The following is a 23,111-nucleotide window of genomic DNA, read 5'->3' as shown; positions in this document are numbered from 1 at the left end:
AGCAAAGCCAACAAAAAATTTCTGCAAGCATTGATCAATAAATCAAATCATTCACAGTTCGAAATGAAGACACTGAGGCAAAAGAGGACACTTCTTGCTGGTCAGCTCCATCCAAATGAGCCTCCAATGTCTCAGACCCAATATATACAGCTCTAAATCTTTATACCAGCAGTTCCAAGAGCACAGATATTATTCCAGCCAGCATAATATTTCAAATCATCTTGAATACTCCTCTATTCAATGAGTTGCCACTTCAACTTGCCAAATCTATAATCAATGTATTTATGTAAATTTTCTTTTTCATCTAAATTCCACTTCCCTAGTTGTATTTAATTATTTGTTCTTACAATTTTTTATTTTCCTGCTTCCTGTTTCCTTTCTGATCAGCACTCTGTTTATGATATCAAATTTCTCATATTATTTTTATTGTTCTTTAATTTATTTTTATTAGTACATGTTTATGATACATAATAAATATGCATTCTTATAGGGAGTTAGTACATGCACATACTGCATCTTAATTCTTTTCATTTCCCCTTCCTTTCTTCTCCGTTCTCTCCTCTTGCATCCCTAGGTTCCCTTTTCATCTCCAAAAGGTTTACGTCCCTGTTTCCTATCATCTATCTTTTATTTTATAACCGTGGCTCCCAAAAGAATAGAGGCCAAATTTTAAACTCTTCAGCCTTAACTCCTATCTCTACCCTTACCATCTCTTCACTCAACTGAATCAAAGGCAATGAAACTCTTCTAGAGCCAAGGATCACTTAGTGCCACAAGTCACTGTACTTATTCTCTCTCTCTTCAAGATAAGCCCTCTTGTTCATTCTAACCCACTCCACTTTCCCTTATAGCAAGAAGCATCGGAAGCACATTTTAGAGCCAGTCAGTTTGAGTAGTTATGTAATTTTAGGCGAGCTTAACCTTCTCAATCTCAGTTTTCTCAGTTGCAAAACGAACATATAATATTACCTAGCTTGCAGGGATTTGGTAAAGATGCGAAATAATGTACATGAACTACATGCTCAGAAAAGGCACTTGACAAATGATAGCCAGTATTATTATCCCAAAAACTTCACAAGTTTTTAATGCCCACCATAAAGAACACATTTTAAAAATTATGTACTAAAATAACCTGAATTTATCTATTATTTCTATAAACTTCCTGGCCTAAAGATCAAGGATCCTGTCTTATTTATCATTTTACACCAAAATATCCTGTATACAAAAACAGTAAGCTTTTAATAGTTGTTAGGTGAAAACAGTACATAAGAAACCCCAAAAAACTAAATCTTAAGTACTTTTTGCATTAGTTACTTTAAGGCATACTTTTAAAGAAATTTTATATCACAGTCTTTTATCTGGAATTTCTTAGAAAATGAGCCATTTTAGCTAAGAGACTATTATGGTTGCTTATTATTCAATGATAGGCTCCAAATTATTTATTTTTAATGGAAAACTGTCTAGAACATCCCCCAGTATTCTGAAATAGAATAATGAACAATGGAAATTTCTTCTGTACTGATAAATTCATTCATCCTTAACCACTATTGTGAAATGTATACCCACTATTGGTGCCAGGAAGATGTAGACAGCTTACATGTGACTTTCCCAGTCACATGACATTGGACATACATTGCCAAACATACTATTTGGCTGTTGTCATATGGTTTGATAATATATAAGACAGTTCCTTCCTTTCTCTCTTGTTCTTTTCTTTTTCTTTCTTTTCTTTCTTTCTTTCCTTCTCTTTCTTTCTTTCTTTCTTTCTTAAACTAGTGGCAAAGTTTAGGTCCTCAACTGTTCCACAGAATTATTCAAGTATATGAAATTTTGATTCCTCTTATTTTGGAGGTTGGAGTCATACTGAATGGGTAATCTTGCCAAAAAGGCTGTCAATAGATAACCAAAATGGCGATTATTATAGAATTAGTTAAGCCATCAATATTTACTGAAAACTTGTTAGGTTGTAGGTATCATGCTCAGATAATACATTATATGATAAGTACCTCAATCTTCAAACTACACCTAAGAAGTGGGCACTATTCCAACTTAGAACCCTAAAAATGAGGAACTAAACCCTAGAGAAGTTAAGTATTTTGGCCTAGTCTGAACAATGGTACTAAGTTACAGACGCCAAACTGAAATCCCTGCTATACCATGCTCCTAACTAAACTTTTATTCAGCATTACCAAAAATGGATGACTTTTAAAAAGATAACCAAAGCTTAATCCTTTAAATATCAAAATAATGTACTTAAAATCTTTCTAACACACACTGCACACAGCTTTCACTTAGTGAACATGTAATCTGTTCTTGCCTTGACAGCTCTACACTGATCACCTGTCACTGTGCTACAGGAAGGCTGGTGATGGTCCCTGAGCTTGATGGGGAAAAAGAGGCTAGCGGACCTGATGTTGACTTTCCTCATTTGTGACTTGAGCTTGTCCAAAGACATCCATCCCTGTCTTGTGGCAGCGCTGCTCCCTCACTCCCCCTGCGCTGGTGCTCACAGATTAGTATACTCTGATTTATAACTATTTCTCAATTCTGTAATTTGTGGCCTTTCCATTTCACTTACCAGATTTCTTAGAACAGAACAAAAAGAATCGAAGAAAAAATGAACATCAAGTCTTTGATATAAAATCAAATAAATGGTCTCTATATACTTCAGTAAAATAGGCAAATCATTCTATAATATATAGCAAAATTTTTGTTGCTGCTGCTGAATTCGGAGCAATCCTTTCTCTGAGGTTATTCCTAAACTGAAGAAAGCAGAAACCTAACTGTTGTTAATAGGCATTAACATGGATGATAATTTCATTAAAAATACATTTTGAGCAAATAAGAGTTTGTTCTCTGTAACATTAGGTGTGTGTGTGTGTGTGTGTGTGTGTGTGTGTGTGTGTATATGTTTGTGTGTTTAACTGGAAAGTAAATTATCTCCTCTCACCAAGAATAGTAAGAGGAAGATGATTAGGATCTAATGTAGCAAGAAAGATTTGGACTGGCTACAAAGGAGATTTCTTGACAGTGAATAGTGTTAAATATTAGAATGATTTATCAAGAGGATTTTTGCCATATAATGATTCTACAACTTTGTTTAAGGACATTCATAGAAAACATATTTGCATTCATTTTGAAATATTTGAATTTATAAAAAACAAAGCTTTTTTCTTTTACTTTAGGCCAAGATTAATATTCAAGACACTATTATATTATTTCATAGAGCACAGGCAGTAGTTAATTAAAACATCTAACATTAATACTTTTTCAAAATATCTAAGAAATATAATCACATGTTGTAAGATTAGTGTTTTCAGTCAACCCCTTCACCCTCACCCAAAGTAGAACTCTTGATGGCAGAAAAAAGTTTTTGGTGGAGCTGCCTTCTGTCCTATCAATCCACAAATTCTCAAATTACAGATCTGCTGTTGTGTTCTGACACATCTGCTTTGCAATGTAAAATGGTGTTTTCTTTAATAAGAATTCCTCCAAAAGCCCTTAGGCTGCTCGCCTTTGTTTGCACAGTCTGAGAGTTTCATTTAAAGTTTCCACACTGTTTTTAAAATTCCCCATTTTTGTTTCTAAATTAGTTACAAAAAGTCCATAAACCTCTGTTTTGGCTTCACTGTTTTAGCTACACAGAAGTGGTAGAGAGAAATCCACAGAGAAATTCCTAAGGTCTCAGTAAAACAAGATTGCTCAAGTGACCAACATCTTTTTCTTTTCTTCTTTGCTGTAGAAAAGTAGGAAGTAGTAAAGTAGAGATGTTCTATATAGAAGCCCCATTCCAGGGATGCAAACTCTACTAGGAATTAAAGAATCTCAGGGGTTGACACTGGATGTTCTGTGTTTACTCAAGCAGACCTGAAACTCAGATAAAGCATACTACTCAGTCTAAACTACACTTGTTTCAATTTGCTCAAAGTACAGACTTAAAACTCCTAAGAACATGCCTTCTATACATTGTCTCATTAAAAAATAAAATATATGGATGTTTAATGTCTCCACAGGAAATATACATATTTTATCTTTTTCCATTAATTATGTAGAACCATAATAAAGAAATCTAAACTCTTTATTCACAATATAATGGGACTGAGAAGGTAGGTACATGATATATATGAACACCAGGTTTGATAGTGTAAGCATTTGTCTATCTTCACCTTTAATCTAACTTAATATTATTGAAGATAATATAACACTTTGATATACCCTTTCCATGGCTCCATGTTGGCATTTATTGGGAAGATACTAACCTTTATTCAAGGATAAGGGATGCCATATTGCAATTGTATTAGTCACTTTCCCATCAATAGGACAAATTATTCAATATCCACAACCTACAGGAAAGATTTATTTGGCTCACAGTTCCAGTGGGTTCAGTTCATGGTTAACTGGTTCCCAAGGAAAAATGCCATGTTGGAAGGGTCTAGTAGAGAAAGCCTGGGTTATGGCAGCTAAGGAGGAGAGAAGGGAGGAGCCAAGGAAAAGAATATACGCTTACAGGTCACACCTGCAAGGACATTCCTCTTCCGACAAGTCTCCAACTCCTAACAGCACATTTAACTATCAACTCATCAATGGATTAATCCACTGATGAGTACAGCACCCTCAAGATGCAATCAGCTTTCAAAAGCATCACCTCTAAACACACGAAACTTATGAGGGACATTTTAGATATAAACCATAAAAGTAAATCACTTCCATAATACATTCTTATATGATCCAATTTGACAGCAATGATATTCTAATAGTCTAGCTGTAGGAAAATCATGGATATTCCCTTAGAACTGAATCCTATTGGGGGAAGGTGGGGGGCAAATGGCAGAAATCTGATACAGTGAAGATGCAGATGCAGTCTACTCCACCCTTAACATCTAATGTGATGGGCTAGGCAGTGCCTTGCAATAGTGTAAGACTTCATACTATGATCTACATTGCAAGGCAAGACAGTTTGGATAAATGAGAGACAACTAGAAACACAAAGCAAATTATTTTCTTATACATATGAAAGTACACCTAAGTGTATAGCTGTTCTTTTAAAGTATTCTTTCTATTTTGCTTCTTTAGGTCCGTTTTCAATTTTACTATCAGAATGCCTTCTTAAAATTTCTCATTCCTCTTGAAGTGCCTTCTCAAACTTTTAAGTCTATTTTATATTCATCTCATTACCTGCCCTTGTACCACCTTTCCCCCTCCTTATTCTTTCTTTTGTCTAATAATAGTCTCTCTTCTACTTTCTTGACCTCCTTTTTTTAGTTTAGGAAGAACAAGTGATATGTGTCTGAGTCTGACCTATTTTGTTCAACATGATGATCTCCAGATCCATCCATTTATCTGAAAATTACAAAGTTTTGTTCTTTTTATGGCTAAATAATACATTATACACATTGACCCCTCCCCAAATATGAAACTAGATGGGCGGAAAAGAACGGTGGTGGGGGGGTGATAAAAGTATGTTATACAGTATACATATACAAATGTGTCAAAATGAAACCCATTAATCTGCAAAAACAGTATTTACTAGTACAAATATGGAAAAAATAAAAAAATAGGTCTATCTTTTAAGGCACTGAATCCTTTCTTTCTTTCTTTTTTTTTTGTGGTACCGGGGATGGAACTCGGGTCCTTGCGTTTGGGCAGCAGGTGGTGAAACCACTGAGCTAAATCCCTGGCACTGAATCCTGTCTTTCATAAAATCACCATGACAAGCTTACCTACTGTCACTTCTCTTCTATAAAAATAATTTCTTCTTTACAGGTCAAAGTCAAGTACTAGGGACCATAGTTCTCTTTCAGGAAAAGGCAGCACAGCAAGTCTATTAAGACTTCAGTTCTAAAATAGAATGTAAAACCTATGCATTTATAAACTGTATAAATGTTGATTTACAGTTTTACCTATAGTATGTACAAGTATGATGGTGGTCAAAAAGCTACCTAAGAGTCTCTATGCCTAACTTTCTTCAACTATGGATGGCAACATCTTTTAAAGTCACTGGAAAGATAAAATGCTGTAACATGAACACTATGTTTAGCACAATGCAGGGAATAAAGTAAAAATCAATGAGGGTTAACTTTTATGGTTGGTCTACTTCTATAAATGACTATCACAAAATGATATAAAAAATTCTTTAGGTGTTCTGATTTCCTAAAACTGAGACTTACACAAAAGTCTGGAGGACCAGGAGCTGGTGAGGACCCTGCGGCCACTCCCACCAGCTCCCCCCAGAGCCACATGGGCGTCTACAACAACAGAGGCCCCCCACCCCCCGGCCTCTTGGCTGTACAGCTACCTGGTTCCACACTACAGAGGCACAGGGGGACATAAGGGCCACTGTCTTGAGCTGCAGAAGTGAACAACAGAGAGAGGACCTCTCGCAGGCTCCCTGATGAAAACTGAAGCCCACTGGAAAAGTGAAGAGAATCTCTGCAATAAAGGCACACCAGGTCACAGTACTTGGTAAGTTGGAGGGATCATCACCTCCCATTGAGACCTGGACTATCTTCAGGAGAAAGGTAGCTGGAACCTGCAATAGAACCTTGCAGAGTTCAACCTTGCAGGAGAACAGGGAACTCAACTTGGGAATTGCCACCAGAAATCTGCCTGAATCTCACGGGTCTGTGAGTGGCTTACTGAGACTCATTGACTTATAACTGCACACTGCAGCCCACATTGTCTATTGTGACAGCAGAGACATACCCTGAAGGAGGCCCTTCACTTTTATCTTTTATTTGTTATTTTCCAAATTACCACTATTTTTTGCTCTTATTTTTAATTTTTTTCTTCTTTTTCTACTCTTTTAAAATTTTTATTTTTCTCTTTTTTCTTTCTTTATCTCCCTCACTCCCTTGCTGTCCCACATTGTTCGTCATCTCCCTTTTTGTTCCTGTTCTGGCCCTAATTCGGATTTCTTCTTTATTTTTCTTTTCTTCTCTTTCTTTCTCTCACCTGTGTCCTCAGGCCTCACTGATACCCTTCCCCTATCCTTCTACCTACCTATCCCTCCCTCCTCAACTCCTTCTAACTCCCCCTTCTGAAGGGTAAAGTTGTTATATTGAAGAGTTTATTCACTATAAACATATGTAGGGTTGGTCCTTGATTTTGATCTAATTCACACAGTTAAAGGTGATAGATTAATAACTACCACAAATTGTCATTTTCTAAGAGGTACTTGATGCTATGGTGTTGCTGATTGTATCACTTGGGCTAAGGTGTTGTGATTGATCTTGTCCCTTCTGGTATAATGAAAATGAGACCACCTCAGAGTCATTAGAGACTCAAAACCTAAAGACCAGCTATACCTGGAAGACCCCTCTGAGCAGCAATCATTCCGTAAGGGTTCTAAATACATCAAAAAAGATACTTACAATAAGCAACTTCAAAGTATCAACCCAGGAACTAAACCAAGGACAGTACCAAAAGCAAAAATGAGAAGATATTTAAGCAATCACAAACTCAGCCTTCCACCCAACAAAAGGGAAATTCTGGGGGAAAGGAGGTGGAAAAGCCTGATAATCAACCAGCTGGACACCCTGAACTGATAGCACAGGAAGTAACAAAACAGATGAATGAGGCTCTAGAAAAATTCAAAGCAGAAATAATCTCCCAGATAACTACAGAGATGGTGAGCAGAGCGAAAGACATGATTAGAGGCTCTAGAACAGAAACAGATAAAAAAATAGACGAGCCCAGAAACATGCTGGAAGCCATGAATGGCCAGCATAAGAAAGAAATGGAATCAATGAAACAGATTCAAACACATATCCAGGAGATTAAAAATTCCACTGAAAGTATTCAGAGCAGATTGAGCTAATGTGAAGATAGAATATCAGATATAGAAGACAGGATTGCGGTTTGTGACCATGAAAATAGATTTCTTAAAAATAGTAAGGGACCACGAGAAATCAATCTAGCAGCTGCTAGATGATGCAAAGAAGAATAACATAAGCCTGATAGGAGTCCACAAAAAAACAGGAGAAAGTACAATTGACATAAAAAAAAACTGTTCACAGAAGTAATAGTAGAAAACTTACCAGACAGAGATGGAGAATTGGACATACAGATAAGTGAGGTATACAGAGATCCAACTAGCCATGATCAAAAAAATCTACACCTAGACATATAATAGACAAGATCTCAGAAACCCAACAGAAGAACAAAATCCTACAGGCAGTTAGAGAAAAGAAACAAATCATCTACAAAGGAAAGCCCATCAGACTTCTCAACACAAACACTCAGATCAAGGAGTGCCTGGAGTGAAGCATTTCAAGCCCTAAAAGAAAATAACTTCCAGCCTAGACTGTTGAATCCTGCAAAATTATCTTTCAAAATCAATGGGGAAATTAGATACTTTCACAACAAAGAACACCTGAGAATTCTCATGAACACCAAACCACCACTCAAAACAATTCTAAGCAATACCCTAGAAAAAGAAAATGAAGGTCACAACTCCATGAGGACCAACAGAGGGAAGCCACCAGGCAAGGTAAGACACTAAAGAGAAAGGGGGGAAAAATAAGAAATACAAGAGCCAACAACAGTAAAACATCATGACAAGGATGAGTCAATATCTATCAATTATAACCATCAATGTTAATGGCCGTAATTCACCAATTAAAAGAAATAGACTGGCAGAATGGCCGGGAATTTAGCTCAGTGCTTTCACCACCCGCCTTGCAAGCTCAAGGTCCCAAGTTCGATTCCTGGTACCAAAAAACAAAACAAAACAAAACAAAAACACTCAGAAGAATGGATTAAGAAGCAAAATCCAACAATGTGCTGTATACAAAAAAACACATCTAACGCAGAAGAAATTCAGACTGAAAGTAATAGGATGGAAAACAGTTCTCCATGTGAGAGGAACCTGGAAAAAAGCAGGGGTAGCAATCTTATTTGCAGACAAAGTAGATTTTGATCCAAAACTAATTAAGAAAGACAAAGATAGTCACTACATCCTTGTGAAGGGAACAATCAAAGAGGAAGAAATGACAATCATAAATATATATGCAACAAATACGAATGACCCCAACTACACAAAACAAATATTAATGGACATGAAAAACCAAATAAGCACTAATACGATTGTAGTGGGGGACCTCAATACTCCACTATCACAAATAGACAGATCATCTAGACAAAAAATTAACAATGAAATTCTAGAACTGAATCAAGCTATTGAACAAATGGACTTAATAGATATTTACAGAGTGTTCCACCCCACAAAATCAGAATACACATTCTTTTCAGCTGCACACGGGTCATTCTCCAAAATAAACCACGTGTCTAAGTAAATGTAAAAGAACTGAAGTTACCCCCTGTATATTATCAGACCATACTGCAATAAAATTGGAGATCAATAACATAAGAAACCACATAACCTCCACAAACACATGGAAACTGAATAACACCCTCCTGAACAACCAATGGGTCACAGAGGAAATTAAAGAAGAAATTAGATAGTTCTACCATTAAATAGAACTATCTATTATCTATGATAATGCCAGTACAACACACAGGAATCTATGAAACAAAATGAAACCAGTTCTACGCGAGAAATTCATAGCAGTGAATGCCCATATTAGGAAAACAGAGAGAACTCAGATAAATAACCAAATGCAGAACCTCAAGCTACTAGAAAAAGAAGAGCATAGGAAACCCAAAGCTTGTACAAGAGAGGGAATTATAAGGATCAGAGCAGAAATCAATGCAATGGTGACTAAAAGAATGAAACAGAAAATTAATGAATCAGAGTTGGTTTTTCAAAAGAATAAATAAAATCGATAAACCTTTAGCCAACCTTATCAAAAAAAGGAAAGAAAAGGCTCAAATCCATGCAGTTAAGAATGATAAAGTTGAAGTCACAACAGACCCAGCAGAAATCCAGAGGATCATCAATACCTACTTCAATACTCTAATAAAATGGAAAACACAGAAGAAATGGACAGATTACTAGATACATATGAATTGCCAAAGTTAAATGAAGAAGATATAGATATTCTAAACATCCCAATTACAATAAGTGAAATTGAGAATGTAATAAAAAATTTACCAACAAAGAAAAGTCCAGGTCCTGATGGCTTCAATGCTGAATTCCACAAGATATTTAAAGAAGAACTATCGCCATCACTCTTTAAACTCATCAAGGAAATTGAAAGGGAAGCAAGGCTTCCAAATTAAATCCTGGAAGCAAGTGTTACTTTGATTCCAAAACCAGGGAAAGACACAACCCAAAAAGAGAACTACAGACCAATCTCCCTAATGACCACAGATGCAAAAATACTCAACAAGATACTGGCAAACAGAATATAGAGGTTCATCAAGATTACACACCCTGACCAAGTCGAATTTATCCCAGGGATGCAAGAATGATTCAACATTCATAAATCAATAAATGTAATACACTATATTAACAGAGTCAAGGACAAAAACCATATGCAGAAAAAGCATTCAACAAAATCCAACACCCATTCATGATAAAATCCCTACAGAAAATTGGAATAGAAGATCTTTATCTCAACCTGATTAAGGCTATCTATAAAAAACCAACAGCCAACATCATACTAAACAGTGAAAAACTGAAAACTTTCATGCTAAAATCAGGAAGAAGACAAGGATGCCCACTATTACCACTCCTAGCCAATACAGTTCTGGAAATATTAGCTACAGCAATTAGAAAAGAGAAAGAAATAAGAGGAATAAAGATAGGAAAGGAAGAAATTAAACTGTCATTACTTGGTGATGATATGATACTTTACATAGAAGACCCAAAAAACTCTGCCAAAACACTTCCAGACTTAATTGACAGACTTAGTAGAGTAGCAGGATATAAGGTCAACACTCAAAAAACATTAGCCTTCTTATACATAAATAACAGACTCACTGAGAGAGAAATTAGGGAAATAATTCCTTTTACAATAGCATCCAAAAAATGAAATATCTAGGAATCAATCTAACAAAGGAAGCAAAAGACCTCTACACTGAAAACTACAGCACTCTAAAAAAGGAGATCGAGGAGGACACAAGAAAATGGAAAGACATCCCTTGTTCCTGGGTAGGAAGAACCAATATAGTAAAAATGGCCATACTTCTAAAGCTACTATATAGATTTAATGCAATGCCGATTGAAATTCCAACAATATATTTCACAGAACTAGAGAAAACAATCCAAAAATTTATTTGGAAGCAGAAAAGACCTAGAATAGCAAAATCAATCTAAGCAAGAGAGACATGGCTGGGGGCATCACAATCCCCAACTTGAAACTATACTACAAAGCTACTGTGATAAAATCAGCATGGTACTGGCAAAGAAACAGAACCAAGGATCAGTGGAATAGATTAGAAGATGTAGAAACAACTACAGACATACTCAGACACCTCATCTTTGACAAAGGAGCTAACCACCCTCACTGGAGGAAAGATAGCCTATTTAATAAATGGTGTTGGAAAAACTGGATTTCAACCTGCCAAAAATTAAAACTAGACCCATACCTATCACCATGCACTAAACTAAGATTGAAGTGGATTAAAGATCTAAATATTAAGACAGAAACACTAAACTTACTGGAAGATAAGTTAGGTAGAACTCTTGAAGACATTGGTGTAGGAAAAGACTTTATGAACAAAACCTCAGCAGCATGGGAACTAGCAGAAAGAATCAACAACTGGGATCTCATCTTATTAAAAAGCTTCTGCATTGCAAGTGAAACCAACAACAGAGCTAAGAAACAACCTACAATGTGCGGAAAAATTTTTAGCAGCTGTACCTCAGACAAAGGACTACTATCTAGAATATATAAAGACCTGAAAAAAATCAGACTCCTCAAATTAAAAAACCCAATTCAAAAATGGGCATCTGAAATGAACAGACATTTCTCAGACAAAGAAGTAAAAGCAGCAAAGAAATATATGAAAAAATGTTCAACATCACTGGTTATTCAAGAAATGCAGATGAAAACAACACTGAGATTCCACCTCACCCCAGAAAGAATGGCTGCTGTCAAGAAATCAACCAATAACAAATGCTGGCGGGGCTGTGGGGAGAAAGGAACCCTTCTCCATTGTTGGTGGGAGTGCAGACTGGTGCAACCACTGTGGAAATCAGTATGGAGATACCTCAAAGAACTAGGGCTAGAGGTCCCATTTGACCCAGCTATTCCTCTGCTGGGGATCTTCCCAAAAGAATTAAAAGAATCATACCACAGCAATATATGTGCACCCATGTTTACAGGGGCACAGTTTGTAATAGCTAATGTTTGGAAACAGCCCAAGTGCCCATCAACTGGAAACTGCATAAAGAAGATGTGGGGTTTTTTTTATAAAATGGAGTACTACTCAGCCATAAAGAAGGAGAAACTAGCGACATTTATAGCTAAATGGATGCACATTGAGGCCATACTCATAAGTGAAATAAAAAGGACACACGTGCAAATACTGAATAGTTTCTCTAGTGTGAGAAACTGAAAGTGTAAATAAGAATTAAAATGATTAAAAGCAAATAATTGATAATTTGAAATAGGAAGAAAAGGCCCAAAGGGATGGGGTGGTGGGAGGGGAAGGGGAAAGGAAAGGAAGGAAAGGAAAAGTTATGAGAAAAGAAAAAAATGGAAAGAGAGTCTATGCAAATAGGGAAGGGTGGAGGGGGTGAAGTGTGCACAGGTAATGGGGAAAAAAATGAGAACCAAGATACATCATGTACAGGTACAAGCACCCAATGATAAATGTAAATGTATTGTTTACCTAAAATGTACCAATAAAAGAATTTAAGGAAAAAAAATAGTCTGGATATTTGAAATTCTTCTACTTCTGCAGAAACTTTCCTTTATGACAGTGATATGTTCTAGAGTAAGGACACTGTAATTTGCAATAGCATCTAGCTCAGCAGGCTGCATAATTCCTTCCTTTTTTCCCCATATCACATTCCCTTCAGCATCACAGATTTCCAGGTGAAATTTGCTTTCCTGAAATGTGTAGAAAAATTTCCTTAATTTTCCATCTTATTTATTTATTTTAATACAGGATACTTCTCCTTTTTGTTTTTTTTGCAGGGGTACCAGGGATTTCTCTTTTGAAATAATTCCAGTATTGAATCTCATCTCACCAACTACAAGATATTTATCTTCTAGTCATAATATTGTAGAAATTGCTTTGTTGTCTACCAATCATCTGTCAGGCCTGAAAGTGTTTGATGCCAAAGGAGCCACTGTCTACAACTCAGCAGCAAAGGGAGATTTGGCCAATGGCAAGGCTGTAATTCAGGGTATCTTAAAAGACAGCTTTGTGAAATGTTCTCTGGTTACCTGTAGCTTAAGAATATTACAACTGCATAGGAAAGGATTCAAGATGTTTATTATCTTCGTAAGGTGAAAATAGTCCATGCACATCTTACCAGTAAGGCGTAGCATTTACTTCCATTCTCTGTAACTTATAATTTCTACCAAAAGTAGATTATGCATTTCTCTACATTCTTAAAATGAAATTTACTGGTTACTATTTAATCGCTCTTAATAAATCACAGTCATGTTTTTGATGTACAAGCTGTACAGTCATGGAGAAATGTCTGCAGGGCTTATTTTATGTGCAGAGTTGCCTGCCCTGCCATAGAATGGCTCCAGGCTGCTATGTGTTTTCAGTTCCTGTATATATTTTTTTAAATAATGTATCTCTCTCCTCCCTGTTGTCAAGCTGTCAGTCAGCTGTCACTTTTTAAGGCTGTCAGTGAGCCTGCCTTTATCACACCCCAATTTGATGCTGTTAATCTGCTGTCAGCTGAAAAAAATCAGATAATCAAGACCTCTGAAATTACATTAACAATGTAAGTTGGTGGGCTGAGCAGTGGATGGAGTTTTTGAGATATGAGTTCTAGTTCTTCTTCTGCTTATATTTAGCTGTATGATTGTGGAAAGACACATAACGTCTCTGTGCTACCTTGGTGTCTTCATCCATAAAATAAGGAGGGTGTTTGTGTGTTAACAGGATTGAGGGGAGACACAGACAGAGACAAAGACAGAGACAGACAGAAAGAGAGAGACAGAAACAGAGAAAGACACAGAGAGCGATAGAGACACAGAGATAGAGACAGAGAGAGACAGAGACAAAGAAAAAAGAGACACTGAGAGATACGTCATGTAGATCTGAATCCTAAATTTCTCTAAGTATCAGAAAAAACTTAAGACTCTTAAATGAGTTAACAAAATTCAGCGAAGAGTACCACTGACACTTTAAGTATTGAATTCAAGGTTACTTTTTCAGTAATCATCTTACCTAACCTCAGTGTTCTGCATTCACTCCTGATCATCTTAAAACTCTCTCCCCTTTCTTCCACAGGACAACTTTCTCATTGTTGACCTACTGACTCTTAGCTTTTCTTCTCATTTCAATCATGGACTTTTCCTCCATCAACTCCTCAAGGGTCATTGGCGACTGTTAAAAAGTTAGGGTGATGACGAGGAACCAGAAAAGGAGCCTGACAAGCAGCAGCTTGTATGACAATCAGAAGATTGTTTATCTTTGAAGCTATCTAAAGAAGATGTGATAGTGTATGAAATGCCGCTAATATGTTAGAGAAAATGAGTACTGAGAAGTGATCACAGGATTTGAAGCATAGAACTCACCAGTGATCTTAACAAAAACAGTCTTAATGAAAAGATGTGAAGAAAGAACAGAAGGAATAAAGTTGGAAGCAGTAAATATTGATAATTCTGTTGAGAAGCTATACTACTAAGAAAAACCTAGAAATGAAGCAGTAGCAGAAGGGAGAAGGAGATTCAAGTAAATCAAGTGGAATCAAGTAAATGTAAAAAATAATGATTTTGTGTGTGTGTGCTAAAAGGAATGATTCAAAAGAAAGGAAAATAGGAATGATTCCAAAAAGAGGAAAACAAATGATGCAGACATAATGGAAAGAATCACTAGAACAAGAGTCCTTGAGTATGCAAAAAGAAGTTCTGGCAAAGACGTGGATATAAGGCCTTCCTCAGATAGAAGCAAGGTCAATTCATCCATAGCAACAGAAGTAAATATAGTGGTGTCAATGTATAAAAATTCCCTTCTGATTGTTCCTATTTTCTCAAGCTCAGCTGATGATGATCACAAATAACTTGGTATTTGAGGTTTTTGTTTAAAAAAGGAAGGCAGGATTTACTATCTAAAGAGGGGAAATATGTATGCTATGCTTGACAGATAATACAAAGGCCCTGTCTGAATTTAGGAGTAGGAATTTAGAACATACTATCAAGTATAAGTATGGTTGGATGTTTTTTCTCTAGTCATTTTTAATCTTGTAAGTGAATACAGAAAGTAAATAAAGAAATAGATTTAATCAGTTTGGGGATTTTGCCAGTCCAACACAAAGTAAATGACAAAAAAGATTTGAGATTCTAAGACATAAAACATAAATATAATGATGGAATACAGAAGTTAAGTTGCATAAAGAAAGAGAATAGGAAGAATAAATGTAAGAAGTTGACTCAATTAATGGAGGAGGTCAAAGGATTGTTTGAATAGGAATGATAAAGAAACTAAATAAAACAACCTCTCTATATTACACTGACTTTTTGGCAGAGTAGTTTTTTATTTTCATGAGTCACTTTCAGGAAGATGGGAGGTGGAGTGCGGACAATTCTTATATTCAGGTAGCAGTAATGCGCTTGGTTATAAATTAATGAGGGTTGGGGAGTTAATAATATTGTATTGGGTTCTATTATATCCAGCCATTATCCCTAGCCATCTGGCATGCATTAGTTTATTTAATTACTTCATCATCCCTATGAGGTGACAAGGTAAATATAATCAAAACCATTAAAGAATTTAGGTCCAGGGTCATTCCACTGGCACAAGTCACAGAGCTAATAAGTGGAAGCTAAGTATATGTATGTGCAACCACAGCATTTAAGAGCTTTCCCATCCCTAAACGTTTAAGACAGAAAAGGAAATATTTTCAAGATAATAATTTCTCTTGCTACTATTTTTCTAATATTCGGAAGTAAGGTAGGGATGGTGAAGAGAGCAATAGGTAATATACATGCCACTAGTCCAACATTACTGAATGTCTATGTGATAGTCATGCTCTTTTACCAGACAGTAATTTTATAAATCCTCATTAATTTTCCTAGAAATATGGCTTTTTCCTCTTCTTTGGTTAATACTTAGTATATTATATATAGCATACTATACTAATGATATGATAACTATATCTTAACTATATCTTATTTTGTTTTTATTTAAACTCATTTTTGCCATGAGCAAAATTATATATGCAGAGTGAAAGATACAAGCATTCAACAAAAGGTTTTTTTAATCACTTTGGCTACTTTGCCTTTGGAATTACTAAATATTTTCAACACCTCAACAAAACAATATGCTTTTTAAAATGCAGACATTAGAATTATTGTCATTCATGCAAATAATCACTTACTTACACTATATGGGTTCAGGTTGTAAAGCAAATTGCCATTAGAAAATAACTCAAATAACACTTTGGGCTAAGACTGTGCTTATGAATGCTTTCTTGGCCACTATATTTCTTAACCTTCTTCTATTTAGGTAGATTCTTTTATGCTAATATGGTCCAAATTAATAAACTATTCAATTGCCATAGGTGTATTAAACATAAGATGTTAAAGAAGAATATCAGATGCAAATAAATTTAGGATATTTCATTTATTTGGAAATTGCAAGCAATAATAATTAAGGTGAATTATAAACACTTAAGGATATGCATTTTCTCATAGAGTATGTGAAAAATTTATGAACTTACTTCAAAAAATAAGGCTGATCTTTTAAAAACTCAGATATATGACTGTGTTAAAGCTCATGATAAATCTAAAGTATAAAAACTGTAGTTTTCAGAAATTAAAAATCTCTCATCACACCTACAATAACTTATGTCTACAAAAAAGTTCTCCATTCATGTATTCAATCAAGTATAGATCAAAAACACTTGAGAAGGAAAAAATGTATCTGTACTTAACATGCACAATTTTTTTCTTGTTATTATTGCCTAATTAATACTATATAACAACTAAATTGGATAGCCTTTACATTGCATTGGATCCTACAACTAATCTAGAAATGACTTAAAGCATGCAAGAGGATATACTTAGGTCACACAAATAAAGACTTGGGCATATGCGGATTTTGGTATCCCTGGAGAGTCCTGGAGCCATTCTTCCTCCACAGGTATGAAAAGAAGACATGACCACACACACACGACCACACACACACACACACACACACACACACACACACACACACAGTTGAACATTGTGATACTAGTTCCATTTAGCTTTATAGTTTTCAAAAGACCAAATAAATCATTAAATGTTATTGGCAAATGACCGACAATGACAGGAAGCTTTAACAGTACATGGAAATTTCAATCAGAAGTCACAGAACTTCGTTTAGACTTAATCCAGTCTGTGACAATAATAAGGCGACTGCAAGCCAGTCTCTACTTCTCTCTGCCTCTGTTTTCTGCAATCCATAAAGTAAGGAATGCAGAAAAAAAATGGTCTTACTTAAATTTTTTGCCTCAATAACTTGATTTGGTATGGTGCAGATTTTTTCATCAATGAAATATTAACTAGTAAGACACTCAAATAATTCAACATTGTGGGTACAGATGAGAACTACTGTCCCAACAGCAAAATCTGGGTGAACTGAGTAAGTTTAGAATATAATAACTAACACTGACATCCTGCACAGCATGTATAGATATTAAATCATTTCCTGCCTTCACTTGAGAGATGTGGAAGAAACAGCTGTCCCTGAACTCCTTTTAAGGACACACTCAATTACAAAACAGCAGCATCCCACTTTGTGTGAGTCCCACTGAAGTAAACTTTCTATTCACAAGGGAGAAATATTCCTGGTAGTAGTAAAAATAGTTTTGCAGGATTTAATCAAACGTGAAAAAGAATTCCAAAATGTTCCCTTTGAGCCACATCATCCATTGCTAATTTAAGGTGGGCCCAGTAACAAGGGTAATAAAAAATGTCCTTAGTAACTGAGAAAGAAAAATGGCTATTAAGTGCATGTGCAACTCAATATGGAAAATTTAACTCTTTATTAATATAAATAAAAATAAAAAAGGAAAAAGTAGAAGAAAGGCATCCAAACAATGAAATTTAACATTGATTTATTTAGAAAAGTTACTATTATGCATATAAACCAATGGGCAAAAGTTGAGAAATACGCTTGACAATAACTTCTGTAACAATAACAACAACAAAAAAACATTAAGTGTTGAAAACCAAAGTAGCCTACGAGGACAAATATATATGAGTAAAGAAAGGAAGAATGTAGTATCTGTACTGACCACTCAGTGATAGTTTGGACACATGAGTATTTAAAATCTTTGTAAATCACAGCATGGTGAGATAGAACTCAATTCTCTAATTAATCATGCTGATGCTGAAAAGTTACAATTGGCAAGAAGAACACCAACTTCTACATATTTAAGATGTAATTTATGACACAAAATTGAGAACAGAGTCAAAGACACTGACCTGCTCACATCAGGAAACCTGATGGGAAAGTAAATAACTTGGCACTTGGGTCTGATGATGCTTTCCAGATCCTTGGGTCTGTGATCAGGAATCAGCTTCATAAATTTTCCAACAGAAGTGAGAAATGACTCCATATTAAAAACTGAGTTGAATACAATCACGTCAGCCACTAAGCTGTAAAGGGAAAAGATAAATGCAAATGATGAGATTAGATTCATTCAAAGTTATTTTTATCATATAAAGTCTGTATTAATCAGAGTTTACACTGCACCTTAGGCTTAAAAAGAACATTCTATTTCCCCTCAGTATCTATCAAAATGTCTCTAATAGGAAAGTTAGTTTCATTAGTACTCTATCATAGAATCTGTGTTGGTGCCACCAAGGAGGAAAGGCAATAGTATTGAAAGACTTAGTCCGATCACATGAGACGACAGACGAAACCATATGTCCCCTTAATGCCAGGAACTTTCCACATCAACAATAATATTAAGTACACCAAGAATTCTTTTGGTAACTAACCACATTAAGTTTCTCTAACAGTGATGCACTTCATTTTACACTACACTACTGAGAACAGGATGCTCATAATACTTCTAATTAGCTAATTCATATGAAGCTATTTTCATACTAGACCATAATATATACAACACTATTTGATTAAGATCTATTTCCTGCTTTAGCTTTTGCTTTAAAAAGCTTGTGTTACATTTTTTAAAATTCTGAGACTATACAGGAAGGATGGTATACCTACAAATAACTTATTTCACTACTACATTCAGGATAATCAGAAAAGTAGAAAAAATTAGTGGAAGTGGATCCAGAAATCCATACCATTCGATCCTGTTCATTACATAAAAGAATGAATCATAAAAGACCGTAATACAATAGATCTTTAGAATTAAACAAAGCAAATGTGATATTGCCTACTGCTTTTCACAAAAAGACTGTGTTCCTCTCTTTAATGTTTTTAAAATAAAATAAATTGTTACATGAGAATACGAAAGCAGAGCCAGGCATGGTGGTGAATGCATGTAATCCCAGCATTCTAAGAGACTGAGGAAGGAGGATCACAAGTTAGAGAAGCACTGTCTCAGACTAAGAAAATAAAAAGAATGGGGATGTACCTCAGTGTGAAGGTATTGGGTTCCATCCTTAGTACCAAAAAAAAAGGAAAATTTTTTTGTGACATAAATTTGTCAGCGGTTTTCAGATTGTCTATAAAATTTTCTTGGACACTAAGGAACAAAAACAGTAACTGAGAGGAACTGAGTAAAACCTGAATATGTAGTGCTTTCTCTTTATGAATCAAAAACTGATTTAATAAATCACTATTCTGATTTCTGAAAATGCCTTGTTTTATTTAACCAATGATTCAATGTCCTTGTATCTTAGTGAAATGCATACAAATACTTCCACAAGCAGGTAACATAAGATTAAATATACAAAACAGTTGGTTTTATTCCATCCTAAAAAATATATAATAGATAAATAACATTGAAAAGAAGACATACAAGGGAGGCTGAGGTAGGGGAATGGCAAGTTTGAGCCCATCTCAAAAAAAGGAAGACCCTATCTCAAAACAATTGTTTGTAAATTTAAAAAATAAAAAGGGCTGGAGATGTAGTAGGGCAAAAGCCCTGGGTTCAATCTCCAATCTCACAAAGAAAGAAAAGAAAATGAGAAAAGAAGAGAGGGGAGGGGAAGGGAGGGAAAGGGAGAAGGAGGAAGAGGAAGAGGAAAAAGGAGAAAAGATGTAATTCTATAGGACTGCAAAACAATAAAATCAATATAGCTTATGGACTAGATTAGAACTATCATACCAAATCCTCAGATTAGTTTACATCATATTTACTAAGCTAAATTTACATTTATTTATATTTTTACTGAGATAGATTTACTATTATTAATACACAGTAAAATGAAAAACCAATGAAAGAAATGTTGACTTGCCACCCCCATGCCTCCTTTCCAAAGTTACTTTTGCATGCAAGTATTTTTCTTTTAGTTGCTACCTGGTGCAAACCTAGGAGATGAGGATGATTACAACATGGACAATACAAAGGAATGTCACAGAAGTGCTGACACAACACTAAGCAATACAGAAGCCAGTATAACAATATACCAAAAGTTGAAGAATGTTTTACAGCTAGTCTGTTTTCACCATATGTCACATATTGTAATAGCGGCCCAAAGATCATAATATATAGTTATGACATGTGCTCGTAAGTCAGAGGGTTAGTGAAACCTCCGTTTAAGGTGAGCGCTTATGTCAGTCATCTTTAACGTCCTTAACTGCCACACAGACAAGAAAGAAATCTGACAGTGCCGACAAAAGCAGAAGTCAGCAAGAAAACTAAAGAAACATTTGAGGAAGCAGGAATCATACTTTTCAAAGAGAATCAGAACAGGACTGCTTTTTCTGACACTCTGATTTTTCTTCTGGACAACTGTGAACCATTTTTTCCCCATTAATAAACCGAAGGGTGATGAAGGCCACGTCTTTCCCTCCAAGCATGTCTATCGGTTTACCCTCTTGAGACGGAAAACACAAAAATCATGTGCAAGCTTTTATAGTCTATTTCTCCATGAATAAAAACAATTTTTTTATAAAAGGCAGGGGGGTAGTGAGCAATTTTTTTTAGATATCTGCCCTCAAAAGGCATGCAACCCAACTACTTATACTCTTCAAAATCTGATCTATCACAAATTAAAAGATTCAAAACAGTTTACAGAAATATTCTTTTTGGTACATTTCAGCCTGATACGAGGTGTAATTTCCATTAACTTTAAAACCACACAAAAAAGGAAAAATAGACTTTAATTTTTTTCCCAGTGATTTCTCCAGGGTAATAAACACACACTATCTAAAGAAAAAACTGGTGCTAATTCAAGAAATCATAAAAACATTGCAAATGTTTCCATATTGATAAAGCATAAAATGATTTTATTTTTTAAAACACATTTTCTTTCTCTGTTTCAATATGAAATATTTTAATTTTATTATGAAATTTTAAAGCAGTGGCTTTTTATGAGATATTTGACATGAAGCAGTTCTATTCTATTTTTTTTTTAGTTCTATTCTATTTTGATAGCACTGCTACTTTGCAATTGAAGCAGCTTGTAAAAATGATTGCAGGAAAACATTTACAGAATGCTCAAAAGACAGAATTATTATCATATAGCTGTTTTTTTCTATGTCAACTCAACTACAGAACAGACTTGCAAGAGAGGAGGATCTGTTTAAACATATTATCAATCCCAATGACTAATAACCGCTAATAAAGGTTAGTAAAATGTATATAATCACTGCCAAACTGATTCCATTTGATTGGAGCACTTATGTGACTAAGATCCAATAGCAAAGCCATTTCAGAGTTGTTATTAACTTCTTTCATTAACAAAGTATCAGGAAATAGACTTTGTTGAAGCAACAATAAAGACAGATCCTCACCTTTAAAATGTCATGGTATTTTAAGGCTGTATCATTTCAAAGATTTGATGAGGAGAAAAGAACACCAAAAAATTCATTTTCTTTTAAAAACAACAAAAAAGACAGGGTGCTCTATTCTGTATTAATTTTTATTTCTCTGCAAATTTCTATTTTAATTTGAGCTGAATACAATGAAAGAGGTTGATAACTATAAATTGACTAACTGCCCCTTCTAAAAGCATGCCTTAAACAATAAATCATGGAATCAAGGGGTGAAGGACCCTGCCAACCTCTTGATTCTATTTTTAATGTTATGAAAAAAGCTAATTAGTCTAATGTATAATCAGACTGTTTTATATTTTTTTTAAACAAAGAGTATAACTATGATCCTATATAAGCTGCAGAATCACAAGTACTTACTATCATAGAAGGGATGTTTAAATCTTGGCAGCAACCTTATTGTGTTTATAAGTATACAGTAGGGCTCCAGATTTAAAAGCTAACCACCTCCAAAGAAAAAGATGGGAAAGGACAGAAAACAATGCAATCTATACCCACCATGAAAGAATTTGGTTATATCCATATTGAAAATCCCTCTCCTGACATTTCTTGACAGGATACACCAATTGGTTTTCGTGAAAGTACAGAATCTTTTTCAATTTCCCAAGGTCAGGCCGAAGGGCAGCCAGTTCGGTCAGGTTAAGCACTGAGCTTGCAAAAAGAATCCTAGAAAACAAAGAAATTAGAGTTTACTGTCCTACGTATGTTTGACGGGGTTATCGTTTGCCCTTCCCTCTTCTTTCCTCTTCCCAACCCAAGGAAACCATATCATCTATAGGGACACATCAATAGTTGAGCTTTAATACCATGTAGCAGCATTCACATTCTAAGTTTTGATCTCATAAAAAGCAACTGCTAAGAACTATAAAAGCCCTGAATCTCATTGGTCTTCTCAGCTCAGTTACTAAGAGATTGGGAAAAAAAAAAAAAAAAAAAGAACCTGGATGGATTTTATTGAAAAAAGCAAGAAAAGCACTATCTGAAGGACAAACAGAACAAAGATAAGGCTGACTAGGGAATACTTCGCTAGTTTCATTACACTTGCTTTCTTTATGCAACCAACTACTGAAATTCAATACAGGAGCAGGAATGGCACATGTGCGTGTTGTGACATA

General features: G+C 35.2%; 1 protein-coding gene across 22 annotated transcripts in view; it reads right to left on the bottom strand.

The window, feature by feature from the left end:
- Window positions 1–23,111, bottom strand: part of Qtman (queuosine-tRNA mannosyltransferase) — a 462,684-nt gene that overhangs the window by 238,582 nt on the left and 200,991 nt on the right. For 21 of the 22 annotated variants that reach the window (XR_015445963.1, XR_015445964.1, XR_015445957.1 and 18 more), the window contains 2 exons: window positions 22,495–22,662; window positions 18,507–18,680 (listed from right to left, as the gene is read on the bottom strand). The exons of the other annotated variant lie outside the window; for it this stretch is intronic. Coding sequence is in view for 16 of the 21 variants with exons in the window: in XM_087197546.1 (XP_087053672.1) it covers window positions 18,507–18,680; window positions 22,495–22,662 (342 nt within the window). In the remaining 5 variants the exon portion in view is untranslated. The remainder of the gene's footprint in view (window positions 1–18,506; window positions 18,681–22,494; window positions 22,663–23,111) is intronic. 22 annotated transcript variants of the gene reach the window in all.

The sequence above is a fragment of the Heterocephalus glaber genome, unplaced genomic scaffold, assembly GCF_053883595.1.
Source record: "Heterocephalus glaber isolate CG9 unplaced genomic scaffold, H.glaber_assembly_v1.0 deba00000347, whole genome shotgun sequence".
NCBI lineage: Eukaryota > Metazoa > Chordata > Mammalia > Rodentia > Bathyergidae > Heterocephalus > Heterocephalus glaber.
The sequence above is the reverse complement of the archived record's forward strand: the minus strand, read 5'-3'. Positions and strand labels throughout refer to the sequence as shown.